Source organism: Azolla caroliniana, unplaced genomic scaffold (assembly GCF_043228905.1).
Source record: "Azolla caroliniana isolate FFs.n. ecotype wild unplaced genomic scaffold, voAzoCaro1.0.p SCAF_13, whole genome shotgun sequence".
In the NCBI taxonomy this organism is placed as follows: Eukaryota; Viridiplantae; Streptophyta; class Polypodiopsida; order Salviniales; family Salviniaceae; genus Azolla; species Azolla caroliniana.
The window spans coordinates 16,483,461-16,497,883 of NW_028230448.1; the positions used below are offsets into that span (position 1 = coordinate 16,483,461).

Sequence of the window (14,423 nt, forward strand, 5' to 3'; positions counted from 1 at the left end):
ACACATATTTATGTATGCATATTTGTATTTTTTACGTTCAAAGGATATTTTTTATACATGTTTTTTTAATCATTTTAAATGAGAATCAACCCTCTTCACTCTCTTGTGACTAAGCTTATGCTATAACAATGAACTCTTTTATTATCCTTGTCTTTTAAAGGGAAATATGGCCCCAGCTATCTTATGGGAAAAGGGGCATGACAACGTTGTAAAGCCAAGTTTTTGGGAGAGAATGACCTCAAGCTAATGTTATGAAGAGTAAAATATGTGTAAATATTATCCACAACAAATTGTTAGTTGGCATTCCCAAAGTTTCTATACATGATATTTTTATTTCTTTAAACATTTGTCGAGATACCAACTAGAGGAAACTTTGTGCTACTCGCAACTAGATTCAAATAAAGTGCTTTGATTTATGCATGTATAACCATAGTGTGCTTTTACATTGGTATGATTGGGTGCAAAATGATGTTGTAGGTCTTGATTTACCTATTTAGCATTTAGAGGCAAAGCATAACAAATTTAGTAGGTTGGTATGGACAACTGCACCTCGTCAACATTCAACTCTATCTTGCGGTCAAATATAAACAAATTATTAGAATGATTAGCGTATGTATTGATATTGATCTCTATTTATATTAAAAAATTGTCTCTAATTCCACTTTTCCACACTCTTATTAGAATCTAGCGCAATGGATTTCGAATCTTGCAAAAAAGAAGGCTCTATAAAGTATTCATTAGAAGTTTTGTCATAGCTTGGAGGAAGAGCATTCTCCTAGTGAAAGGTGTAAAAGATATTATCATGATGCAAATTAGGGGTTGGGAATTTACGAGGAGAATAAATAGTTTAAGCTTTGGTTTGTCTTTGATTTTCATGCATAAGAAGTGGGAGAAATTTAGATTTAGACATTGGTTCTCCTTTCCATTGATAGGGGAGGATATGACAAAATAGATGAAAGTCAAAAGGCATGTCTAAGAATGAAAATACATCGTAGCTCAAGCTAATGGAAAATCGGAATGTGATTGTTTCGTGAACGAGACAAGGGTTTATTGTAATACTTACATCACCACCATGTTTCCTACTTTCCCCGTGGAAAAACGAAGTGCCAAGTGGTTTCTACTTATCCGATGATTGCAACCGAGTTTGAACTTTTACTAGTCACAAGTTCAAGCTCAATATTGTGTTTAAATGCGCTTTGTGTAGCCACATGGCCATATAACTAGGAGAAGAGCATGAAGATTCACATTTGTATAGAGCACAACACCGTTTGAAATGACACGATTCACATCTACAATTCTTAGACAACACATGAAGCAAGGTGGATTGCACAATGTCGTAAAAAATAACAACATAAACAAATTAGTCAATGACATCTACAATTTGTGTGTCAATTGCCAATGTCTTGCATAAACAAGAGAAAACATTGATATTCAAGTAGATCGTGAAACCATTTGACATTCTCTTTAGAAAATGTGAAAGCGCATCAATGCATTTCATTGTCTCGTTGATGTTTTTAATGAACCAGTCTAGACATGTCTCATGCCACAACATGTCTTGTTTTGCTAAAGCAAAAGTATTGTAGGAAGATTTTATAATAACAAACATGATGAACCAACATTTCTAGGAAGTAAAAAACAAGGCCAAATCTAGTAATTGGTAAGTTAGAGGGAGAATGAGTATAAGTTGTTAGATAGATGAGAATTTTCATAGAAATGCTTCCTAGGATCCATTTCCAACCCTTGATGAGAAGTTTATGATATTTATATATGCTAGAGAAAGGCATGGTTAAACAAACTATTGTTTATGGTTTTTTTATGTGCATTCTATAGATAAAAAAACCATCCATCACTTTACATGTCCTTCTCTTCTATAATAGTTGGGTTCATGTGTAACACTAATAACTTTTCTAAAAAGGGAACATCCATTGCATTTTCTATCACAAACAAATTTACAATACTCGTCTCCGATACAAATTCTTAACCATGTTAAAATAAATATATATGACAAATGTTGACAATTTGGTTTCTTTTCCTTGGGATAAGATGACATGATAGTTTAACTGTATTCAAATTTACATTTTCAAGAGATTGACAATAGCCTTTTATGGTGTAAAGGGAATGATGGCACGTCATATGAAGTCACAATAGTACGCGTGACACTACAAACACACGAACAAATCCAAAACAAATCATAAAGCAAACCTTGCTTTCATCAACTTTTAGAAAAAAGTGTGGGAACTCATGATGGTATTACAAAAGAGTTGTGGGCCTGTGGATGCACCGAATACATGATGATGCAATTCCATGTGATCTTGTTCATCGGCACACGTTCTTGTTGCATGCATATAAAGCCTTTTTTTACACGCCAGAGTTGTTATGGAAACATAAATAGAAGTGCAAGGGATGTTGGTTCAATGTTTCCAAGTTATAATACTCAAAAAGTTTATAATGCCAAAAAAATTCTACAAAAGTATTTTTAATGACAACCATGTGAACGAGGTACCTAACTTTGCTTTAACTTATTTATGGTACTACCAAAATTTGGACATGTACAAGTATGCATTTGCAATGAAAAATTCAATAACTACTTAGAAGTAATTCCTCTTTGAGGATGACAGACTACAATTTATAGAACATCAATTGGTGGTGTGATGGACTCCAATGGCATCAACTACATCTTTTTGCAACATAATGGCTACTAGTGATTATTCATGTAACAATAATGGTCCTCATAGAGAGTGACACCATTAAACATGTGATGTAACCTACTTAGCTACAAAATCTAACAACCCAAATTTGTCGCGAGGAATGAATATGTGTGGCAAGGACCACACAAACCTTATACTTGTGGAGTATGTAACCCCTTAATTTAAGTGTGCATCTTGCCACAACTTTTCATACAACTCCTCAATGAGGTTGAATGATTATGGCCAAGCAGATCTGTTTTTTTTGTTACATTTGTTTCCTTGTTGGACTTCACGGGGTAAAGCCTATTGAGTGAAGAATAAATGTTGAAACAATGTAGCTGTATTTTGCTAAATTTTGCCAATAGCTCTTTCCAACAAACAAAGATAAGAAATGTCAAATAGGTACCTATTAACAAATCACATGACTCAACACTTCCAAGTAGGAAACTCTCAAATTTGGATGCAATCTTAAGTGGGAAACTATAAATTAGAGATGCAACTTCACTAAAGCAAACCAAGTTTCTTCTTATCATAAGAGCTCCACTTGTACATCATACCGTCCTTTGTCACCCTCTATGAAATCTGATGTACTTTCTTACCATCATAATGGCAAAAACTCTTCTTTGGTATTCTACTTTGATTTATTCACTCTAAATTCACGTTTGGGTCTTCATATAATAACGAGCGCTCACAAACATAACTGTTGTTGCTTTATCAATTATAAAGTGAAGTAGATAACAATTGTCAGGCTGTTCTGAAAGTTATTTAGATCATTTCATTGTATCAGGTGATATCCTCAAGGTTTAGTGAATGTAACTACACCATATTGTCTTTTTGTTGCACATCAACACAATTAAAATCCTTCAAGTGCTCCCTCCCTCCATGATGTCTTTTTGTTGCACATCAACACAATTAAAATGCTTCAAGGGAGCAATAATCCCACCATAATGTCTTCTTGTTGCACATCACAATTAAAATGCTTCAAGGGAGCAGTAATCCCGCCATAATGTCTTCTTGTTGCACATCACAATTAAAATGCTTCAAGGGAGCAGTAATCCCGCCATAATGTCTTCTTGTTGCACATCACAATTAAAATGCTTCAAGGGAGCAATAATCCCGCCATAATGTCTTCTTGTTGCACATCACAATTAAAATGCTTCAAGGGAGCAGTAATCCCGCCATTATGTCTTCTTGTTGCACATCACAATTAAAATGCTTCAAGGGAGCAATACTCCCTCCGTAATGTCCTCTTGTGGCACATCAACACAGCAGTTGTTAGTGGCAGTAGTTTAGTGGTTAGAATTCCACGTTGTGGCCGTGGAGACCTGGGCTTGAATCCCAGCAGCCACATACATTTCTTATGGACAATAATAATTCTAATTCTAATCAACATAATTAAAATGCTTCAACACAGCAATCTTCCTTATGTGTGGGATGAATTAACTTTTGTTGGGCAATGTTGATTTCAAAAATGCCCAACACTACTCAAACAAAGCACAAAGAGGAATGTCTGTCAATCACATTGCAAGAAACTTAATTAAGCTTACTTACAATCATGAAAACCATAAAGAATACAATCTAAGTCATTGATTACATGTACACATTAAGCTTACAATCAAGTCATTAACTACATGTACACATTATTACAAGATCTTCAAGTACACTGCCATCGAATGTGTCAAACAACCAAGTACATAACTTTATTACTGTCATAGATGCATGGGAAATATATTTTATATATAGCCCTGTAATAAACAGAGTCATGCAGCTTACACAGCAACAATCATCACACGTTAATTCCTAATCACAATACTTAACGTACAATAACGCAATCATATTGTAGCACCACTAGAACCGAGGGAGAGCTTAACCATAATCATACATAGATTGGAAATGTCAAATCTCTTTATAAAAAATGTTAATACTCAAATACAATGGTTAATTGTTATACCAAGAATCGTTCGCTATAAGAAAACAATGTCAAACAAAATACTCCTTACTCATGAATATGAGATGGATCTATACTGGTTCTTAAGAAAACAGATGTATGTGTACACCTACTTCAACAGGGGTTTTCTTTAAGTACATGTTAATAAGTAGAAACTCACCTTACTTACAAAACTTATCACCTCCTATGGCTTCTCCACCGAGTTTCAACGCGTTTTAATATACTCTCTTCCTTTTCAACAGCCGGTTCTCTTGCTTGTGTAAGCATCTCCCTTAGTGATTCATTGTCTTTCTTCAGTTGCTCAATCTGCTCTTGATGTGTAAGCAACTGTCAAAGTTATACAGAATTTATGACTTGCAGCAAAAATGATGGTGGAACCCACAAATTTCAAAATAAGAGAATCTTACTGTTAGTAGAACCCTATTTTCTGTTTGCAACCTGGTAACCTGTAATAATGCAGCCAAAGCCAGAAAATATGTGTTAAATAATCCCTCTCTCAAGCAAGTGGCAACCTCTTGGATTCGTTTCAATTTTTTATGAAGGGAATCAAGAGTACCAACACATGCTTGAGATATCCATCAAAAAGACAAGTTTCACATCCACAAGCAACACTAGCACCAATAATGAGGCTGCAATGGTAATAGTTACAGATGGTAATCCTTGTAGCTGTCAAGGGCGCATTTGTACTCTTCGCATTCATGCATAAATATTACCCACAAAACAGGCCTTAACCTTCTCTAGTGATCCATCTGTATACTTGGGATGCTAGGTTCAATGAAGACTTTCAAACCCTTTTTAAATGCAGAGATAGACTCCCAACCTTCATTCAATAAAACAGAGACTGGTGTCATAACATCTCTAGATTTGCAGGAAGTAGACCGGAGTAGACTTGTGCATATCACAAGTTGTGATCGACTATAGCAAGGCTCCAATTCGTAGGGCAATACTAGTAAAACAAAGTTGCTAACCATAGAAAGGGAGGTTGAAATGGAGCACAACATCGTAAAAAAAAACAGCACATAAAATACACAAAATATAAAAACGAGCAGCAACTAGCATTAGAGGGTGAGAGAATACAGAGCATGGCTGCAAATATTACTTAATTATAAACTAAGAAACTACAAACACTCTTTCACTATTTCTAGAAACTACAGTTTTCTGCAATATACTTTAATATTATGTCAATAATGTGGAAGCAATGTCAATAATGTGGGCGTCAAGTGTCAATCCAAAGGATATGAATTGTCAATAATGTGGGAATTCTTAAATCAACATTTCTCCATTATAAAGTTATTTTGTCCAACATATAATAGGGTTGTTTCTCCCTGCTTGAGGCATCTCTTAGCAACTTGAAGTCTGGACTGCTTTGGAATTTGAATCATTACCAATCAACAGTTTTTAGGAAGTTGAGGTTTATAGTTGAGGTTTATACAATGAAAGTGCATTACCAGAGACAATAAAACCCTACAAAAAAGATAACTAATACTTACCTCAAGTTTTGTTGCATCTTGACTTGATTGAGCCTTAGGGTGAACAGAGGAAGAACCATTTAACAGTCCACCGAGAAGATTTTCTGTCTGTAGAGGTGTATTCTCTTTCATAATGCCCAAGTTTGGCAAAGATTTTTCATTGACAGCAGTAGAGTTAGCCTCTCCTAAATCATTTTCTGTGCTTCCTGTAACTGACTTCATTCGCTCATTGAGAATAGACAAGCCTTGCTATATACCATTACATGGATGTAACAAGGTTAGTATAGACAACCCCCAACAGTTTGGTTTTGGAAAGCAATATATAGCTTTAGGTGAAGAGTAACTCACTTCTGTAATATTTTTCAGCTGTGATACAGCTCCTGGTTTGAGAGTTACACCTATATATCAAAAAGAGCAGAAAGGCGCTGTTTACGAGAAAGAAGTCTAAAGGCTAGAAATCCACTCTTACTTTCCAACCAAGGAGATCTTATGTTTAGCAGCCTGTCATTATTTTTACACATCACCAGAATAACACAACTGAATAATTCTTTAAAACTGCAAATCTGAGACTGTGTTGTTTCACATATATTTTTCCACATCAGAAAACCTAAGAGCATAACCATATACAGAATTACAAAGATAAATAGGACTTCATGTCCCGTCTGAGATAAATGTATGACCTATAGATGCATTTCCGTTCTATGTTCTTTAGAACCCCCTTCCTTTAACTCTATATACCTGTCATACCAGAGTGCCATATTCTTAATTTAATGATCCTTAACAATGCTTTGAATGTGTTCTGTACTTCGAATTCTCCAACATAAGTGAGCTGTAATCCAGACTGAAGATACATTGAATATGTTATCTTGAATCTACACCACTCTGAGAATATGTGTTGAGAGTGACCTTATGGATTGGCTTTCTAACAACATTATGCAAACACTTCTAAAGTTTGAGGTATTCTTGACTTCAATTAGGCTTTGGCTGCCCCATGCAACTCCTGTGGTTAAAATTTAGAATTTCGGCTAAGAAAACGTTTTCAATTTCTTGTGTGTCGGTGCATACCTTTAACATTAGCACACATCTTAAATCATTCAAATCAAGCACAGTACACCAACACATGCATGTAATGAATGCATACATACATTTCAAAGAACCAAAGTACATCCTTCATCCATAATTCCTTCTCTCATAACCACACCTAATCCAAACCCATGCCCTACGCCAACACCACATCCAATCCCTGCCTGTAAATTCTTGATTCCTAACTTCTTGATCTGGCAAAGGAAAATTGATTATCATATCAAAATAGTATCAGAGTGAACTATATTAAATTTTCACCTTAAAAGTTATCGAACTATATTAAAACTTAAAAAAGCATCATTACCCAAGTTTGTACATGGCTTCCTACACCATTAAATGAACCAAGTGGAATATTATTCAACCCTGGTACCGCACCTGGATTAAATCCATGTAAAGCGCATGATTTAAGAACCATTTGAAACATCAACAATTAGCATGTCCAAAAAGACTGGATGCATTACAAACAAAAAACTTGTTATCACATCCAACAGAGTTACATGTATGCAAAATATCTAGGAAGGAAGTGCTTGAAGTGAAAATATACACTACCCATTGGAAACATCAACATGTCCGAAAAAGACTGGATGTATTACAAACAATAAACTTGTTATCACATCCAACAGAGTTACATGTATGCAAAATATCTGGGAAGGACTGCTTAAGTCAAAATATACACCTGGTTTCTGGCCAAATATCCTACCAAGGTTAAGTTATCTCTCATTTTCAACTGAGATCTTTTACAGAATTTTCAACTGCTTAAGTCGAAGATGGCCCTAGCCTTGCCTCGGTCATGCTTTACTAGGCTTATACACATTTGCTTACGCTGTCCCCTCTTCAGCTCACCCCAGCCCCCATCTTGAGGGACGTTGCCCTCAAGGCTTCACACCAAGTCTTTACAGTCAAAGCGTGCTTGAGCAAGGTCAGGCAGAACCGTTGCCCGATGGGAACCTCCCCCATATTGCTATCGATGTCTTCATGTCGCACGTGCCTGAAAGCGGTTCATCCGGGCCGGCGGCGAGGAATTGACTGGTGTCAACCCTTGGGACGTACTACCGCCCCAGGTGGCGAAGAGCCGACATCGAGGTGCCAAACCTTCCCGTCGATGTGAAGTTAGTATCAAGAGTTATTGCACCCAATCAGATTTGAAGTATCACAAATGAGAGTTAGAGACATGGACCAGTAAGTTTTACAAGCTTTATGCTAAAAAGTGTCAAATTCGTGAAGACATTGTCTCACAAACGTTGTCATTTTTTTTGAAAGATGGTCTTTCTAGGGCTACTAATACTAGAAACTCGAGTTTTAAAAAAATCATTACAATTTTAAGAGCATTACTCAGTATCAAATCCCTTTATTTTAAGAGCATTACCTATTATCAAAATCCCTTCATTCTAACTGATTTACAACTTTCCTCTCCTTTTCTATCTCATCTTTTATGGTATGCGACACCAGGTTTCATCAGCTTTTTAGCATCTTAATTTCATACGGCAACTAAAACTTAGATACAGATACAATCTTTTTCGCCTAAAGAGTATTAGTATGTTGATTTCACGGTGCAACGAAATCTTAGATTAAGTACATACATTTGATAACAGTAATTCGACTTCACAATGAAGTCCATGGATTATAAAGTCCGTTGCATAGACAAAAGTATATATGTATATACCACATAGGAATGTGTTTCAAATATAAGAGAGACAGTGGAGGTGAGAGAATTGACCTAGGTTTATGGGGCGGCCGACGCCGATGCCGACGCCACAGCCGACACCAAATCCTGTGAATATCTGCAGAACCCTGATAGCGAAGGGGTTATAGAGCGTGGGCAGGCGGAATCCACCCCCTCCCTTCTCTGCCAAAGATGGTGGCATGCTGCTCTGTTCTTCCTCTGTCTCTCTCTCTCTCTCTCTCTCTCTCTCTCTCTCTCTCTCTCTCTCTCTCTGTGTCACACAGCCTCTTCTCCCGCTAAACAAAACCTCCACCCAATTTGCTAAGTATTATTATTTGCTCACATTTGGGCACTCCGAATTGGGAACAGCTCGGCTCCAGCCTGAACTGAACCGTTAAACCGTTTATAAATGGTTTGCCGGTTTGGTTCAATTTAGGCTTCAGCTTCCTTAACCGGTTTGGGATGGCTCAAGCTGCAACCCAAACCGATTCGGGCCAAACTAGTTAAGGCTTAATCGGCATGTCTAAACCTTAGGAGCTGATTCAATTCAAGTTTGGAAACTCCCAAATCGGTTACGGCTTAACCGGTCTACTTTGAACAAGGCCAAACAAGTTAAGTCGAAATCGAACCGTTCTTGATTCCTACTAATCACTCCTACATCTGGACCTTGAAAACTTGTCGGGTCTCAACGACCTCCCATTTCGTCCTACCATGCAATAGGGGCCTACCCATACTACACGCCATTCCATGCAACACAGACAACTCCAATGCCATTGCCTGAGCCTTGCAATCAGCAAGTCATAGAGGCTCTAGATGGCTCAATTCGATTCGGTGACAAACCTTATCCAAAGCATGGGACTCAACTATCAAATGCCAAGGACTCATGACAAACACTTGGTTTTTTGTTTTCGATCTCTCAATGTAAAAACACTAGGGATCTTAGTATTCTCCATTATTCATGGTCACGCTCACAACTCATCCACGGGAAGGACACTTGAAAATACTTTTCCATTCAATCAAAAAGGCAAAAAACTTGTAGCAAGATCAGTTCTCTACATATACCCATGTCATCAAAATTCACATAACTTCCTTTGGAAAGATTGCTAATGTGTGCCAACATCATTTTAATGCCCCATATTCTTCAGAAAACAAAATTAGGTTTACAAGTCACCATTCAAAGGAAAATTTCAATGAGAGATTGGCTTTCATTTGATACTCAAAAGAGAAAATGGTTCAGGTGTTGATTTGAAATCAAATACATCGGAACATTAACATTTTGATGTTTTCAAGATTCTTTGATTGATTAGCTTGGGTCAAACACAATTCATTAAATTAAACGAGCCTATCGAGATGGCAATTTGAGTGATCATGTATACAAATCGTAAGTGGATTGTAGATCCCGATCCAATTGAAATATAGCATAAATAGCAGATACCTGTACATGAATACACATGGCTATGTACGGTTAGTTGGGACCCTTTGCAATAAAGATGGTGTGCTCTTTGTGGGAGCTAAGGAAGCAAAGACATCCTTGTCTTCCAATTCACAATTGAATTGGGTCACCACATCCTAGCTCCTCAAACCATCAAAGAAACATGTCATGTTCCCCTTACAACCATTGCCAAGTTAAGGTAGTAATTATAGAAACAAGAATAAGCTAGGCGAATTGCCACTTTCAATAGAATACATAGGTCATTACTTACTAGAGCAAGGGAACGTGGGTTCTTTGGCTCTCCTAATTGTGTAATGTGCCCAAATGTGAAAGAATGAATCCGACGCGTTCTGTGGTACCAACCAAAGACACATCAAATATGACAAGGGGTTGGTCGACTATTGCAATTCCTCAAGTGTAATGCTCATTCAAATGGGGGAGTGTATGTTGGCTATTATTATAGCAAACCCCAATTGACAAATATAGACATCAAGAAGAAGGATCAATGTTAGTGATGAAAGCACAAGAGATCTCATTTTTTGCCACATCAAATATGACAAGGGGTTGGTCAACTATTGCAATTCCTCAAGTGTAATGCTCATTCAAATGGGGGAATGTATGTTGGCTATTATTACAGCAAACCCCAATTGACAAATATAGACATCAAGAAGAAGGATCAATGTTCGTGATAAAAGCACAAGAGATCTCATTTTTTGCCATCGACAATATTTTCACTCAACTCCCATCAATCCCAAAGCTTAGGTCGTATTGGATTTCATCAACCTAATAACACTATAGACTCTCTTGAAAATAACACTATAATCAAGTCTTGTTTAATTAAATTGTAGCCACTCCAAAGGAACTAATACAATGGCATTATGAGCGAATCTAATCCAAACCAAAGACAACTATTAGCCTTCATCCAACAATTATCATCCTCTCCCTTTCTTTTGTCTTAAGGTTTTCCACATAAAATAGATCTATCAAGTCCCTTATAGGACTTGTGTAACATTCTCCATTTTAGAAAAAAAATCAAATCAAAGGTAAGTCTCCTTCTTGCTCCTCTAGTTTGTAATAAGTGTGAATTTCCTCTACCAGCTGGTTGAATTGGCCTACGTCTTCACATATGAATGACCAAGCATGAATATATGGTTCCAATGAAGACAAGACTATACTTTATTAAACTCTTTCATCCCCGTCCATTTGAACTGATTGCAGATAGCAAAACCAGTCAACAAAACACATGGCAATTCTACAAAGCCAGTACTTTGCAAGCAAGCCATTTGCAGACCATCAATTATAATATCATGAATGTAACTTACCATGATGAATAGGATTCTTGAGGAAACCAGTAATGTAGCTTATCATTAGGATCCCAGAACGTGAGTGGAGTAGGAAACCAATCTTCCGTTAATGATTTGGATAATGCCATTCGAGTAAGTAGGGTTCCTATCTTGAATGTTCTATCCAGCAGAACCTGATATTAACATTGTCAAAGGGTGATTTGATGTCACACGCATGGCTCTAATTATTTCGCAGTACATCATGGTATAATTCAGCAGTCCCTCATATTACGATTGCCAAAGGGAAATTTGATGTCAAATGTATGGCTCTGATTATTTCACGGTAGTACATGATGGTGCAATTCGTTCAGGAATCTCCTTTAACCGATTCTATCTATCGCTACATTCTTGATGCAACATTGAAACGAAAACACAATTTGATCGTGTCTAGCACGTGATCTAAGACCTAAACACTCGAGGAGCCTCAGACTGAAGACCGAAGATGTGTTGATCTCTCACGGAGCGAAGCTCTTGAGAAAACGAAAATACTACATCATGTCATCACTGGCATGTCTCGAATGAGAATGGAAATAAATTAAATTGTGCAACCACTGAATCGTTTCGATCCGATGTAGACTACAGTTTCGGCGGTATGAGCAGCGTAGTAAATGGGGCGAGTACAACGGCACATCATTGGAATGAAAAATAGCTTCTTTGAAACAGAAACGATGGCGGCCCTGGAGAGAAGCCCTCAGAATCAAAGTTTTTGGCAAATTCTGATGGAGATCAGCAGCTATTCAATAGCTTCCTCCTCGTTTTGATCCTCCTTGGGCAACTCTATTATGTAAATTTCTACTTTTTCACATTAATCGCCTCCCTCTTTGGAAGCGTGAGAATTCACGCATACGGAATGGCCGATTCGCAAAACCGTGAGCAGGAAAAGCAAACACGGACAACATTTCGAGACATCACATGGAGAGAGAGAGAGAGAGCTCTCAGAGTTTCAAGGTTTTTCAGCAGGAAGAGATCATCATCGTCATCGGGGGATGATGATGAAGAAATCGAGGCTCTGCATAGCGTATATATGCTCCTTTAATGAAAAAGGAGTGTAGACATCATGGAGCTCTTGAGGAGGATTGTTCACAAGCAGACATGGCGATGGCGGAGCTAACGTAAGACACAGAGGATTTAAGAAGACGAGAGACGGAAAACCCTAAAAACAGTGCGGAGGGTGGCCGTTTCACACTTTCGCGTGTGTCCGGACGGACATTTCATCGCATCGCATTCGGAAGTGCCAACTTGAGATTGAGAATGGTCGTGCTAATAGAGTCCCTAGAGAGGAAAGGCTTTGTAGCTTATGTTACATAGAGATAGAGAATGAACATCATTTTACCTTACATGTAAGTGTCCAACTTATGCCGAGATAAGATCGAACTACCAAGACAGTATACTAGGACCCTCTCCCACCCTCTCCAAGCTATTAGATACCCTGGATATAAAGAGACTAGGTAGGTATATCTTAGAGCTAAAACAACATAGGGAGAATAAATTACAAAGTGTTAACGATAACCCTTTTAATCTCCACCAAAATGAAACTAATGTAATTTTTCAGGAACAAGGGGAAACAATAAGTGTGGACACACTTACGCCACTCGGCCTCTCTCTTGATCAAGCGGAAATGCAAAAAACAACCAAACGCCCTCGGATGTTGGGCTTCAAAGCAACTCGACACGGAGTAGAAATGATTAAAAAGATAAGTGAACATGAGCTACGCCACCTAGAAGCTATGGTTGGGGTACCTCTTACATTGGGACCACATGCCACATCCACATCGAAACCCTTTGACCCCCGACTTCTTTTCAAGTGACTCGGATAGAAATGAAACTAGGCCTAGTATAATTATAGAACATGTTTTTTTACTATAACCATTTAGCTTAAACTCTATTTTATTTTGTTTTTTGTTTTTATTTTTTCTTTCAATGAATGGATAAATACCCCATTTTTGTTGTAAACCAATTGTCTCATGGGCCAATTTTGGCCTTGGAAGACGTTAATCTATCTATCTTTCTCTCTCTCTCTCTCTTTCTTTTATTGTAATTACATTGCCTTAGTGGTAAGTTATTAACACTACAAGCATTGCATATTGGGTTCGAAACCCAATTTCCTCACCTCTCTATTATATGCTTCATATACCCTTAATTCACTAGATGCCAGTGTGGAATGTAGGGGTTGAACCCATGACCACCTGGTCTCCATTGGGCAACCTTACCAACTGAGCTCTCTCTCTCTCTCTCTCTCTCTCTCTCTCTCTCTCTCTCTCTTTTGTGTCTTCTGTGAAAGTGCTCCACTTCTTTGTCGCCCGCCCAAACCTCGCCTGGCAGGAGCGTGTCTATTATGCCATTGCTAACTGAGCTCTCTCTCTCTCTCTCTCTCTCTCTCTCTCTCTCTCTCTCTCTCTCTCTCTCTCTCTCTCTCTCTCTCTCTCTCTCTTGTGTCTTCTGTGAACGTGCTCCACTTCTTTGTCCCCTGCCCAAACCTCGCCTGGCAGGAGCGTGTCTATTATGCCATTGCTAACTGAGCTCTCTCTCTCTCTCTCTCTCTCTCTCTCTCTCTCTCTCTCTCTCTCTCTCTCTCTCTCTTGTGTCTTCTATGAACGTGCTACACTTCTTTGTCCCCCGCCCAAACCTCGCCTGGCAGGAGCGTGTCTATTATGCCATTGCTTGAACGAACCCCTTCGGAAATATATTTTTCTTGTTGTGTTCACATCGTGGCGCATGGTGGTGGACATGGTTTTCTCTTCCACGAAAACCTCAGGATGACTAATGAAATGACCGATCAGATGCACACAAATTTGCTCG

General features: G+C 38.0%; 1 protein-coding gene across 4 annotated transcripts; it reads right to left on the reverse strand.

Annotated features, from left to right (window-relative positions):
- Positions 1-3,375: 3,375 nt before the first annotated feature.
- On the reverse strand, positions 3,376-9,089 carry LOC147856373 (dynamin). 4 transcript variants are annotated; one of them, XM_087329851.1, is made up of 8 exons: positions 8,905-9,089; positions 7,492-7,562; positions 7,306-7,381; positions 6,453-6,502; positions 6,126-6,353; positions 5,043-5,081; positions 4,796-4,962; positions 3,376-3,936 (listed from the first exon to the last, which is right to left on the reverse strand). In XM_087329851.1, exons 1-7 carry the CDS (start codon positions 9,050-9,052, stop codon positions 4,813-4,815), a joined length of 762 nt encoding a protein of 253 aa, XP_087185977.1. In that variant the 5' UTR covers positions 9,053-9,089; the 3' UTR covers positions 3,376-3,936; positions 4,796-4,812. The 4 variants fall into 4 exon arrangements, with proteins under 4 accessions (XP_087185977.1, XP_087185975.1, XP_087185976.1 ...); XM_087329849.1 differs by lacking the exon at positions 3,376-3,936 and adding an exon at positions 4,063-4,197; XM_087329850.1 differs by lacking the exon at positions 3,376-3,936 and adding an exon at positions 4,066-4,168.
- Positions 9,090-14,423: the final 5,334 nt, after the last annotated feature.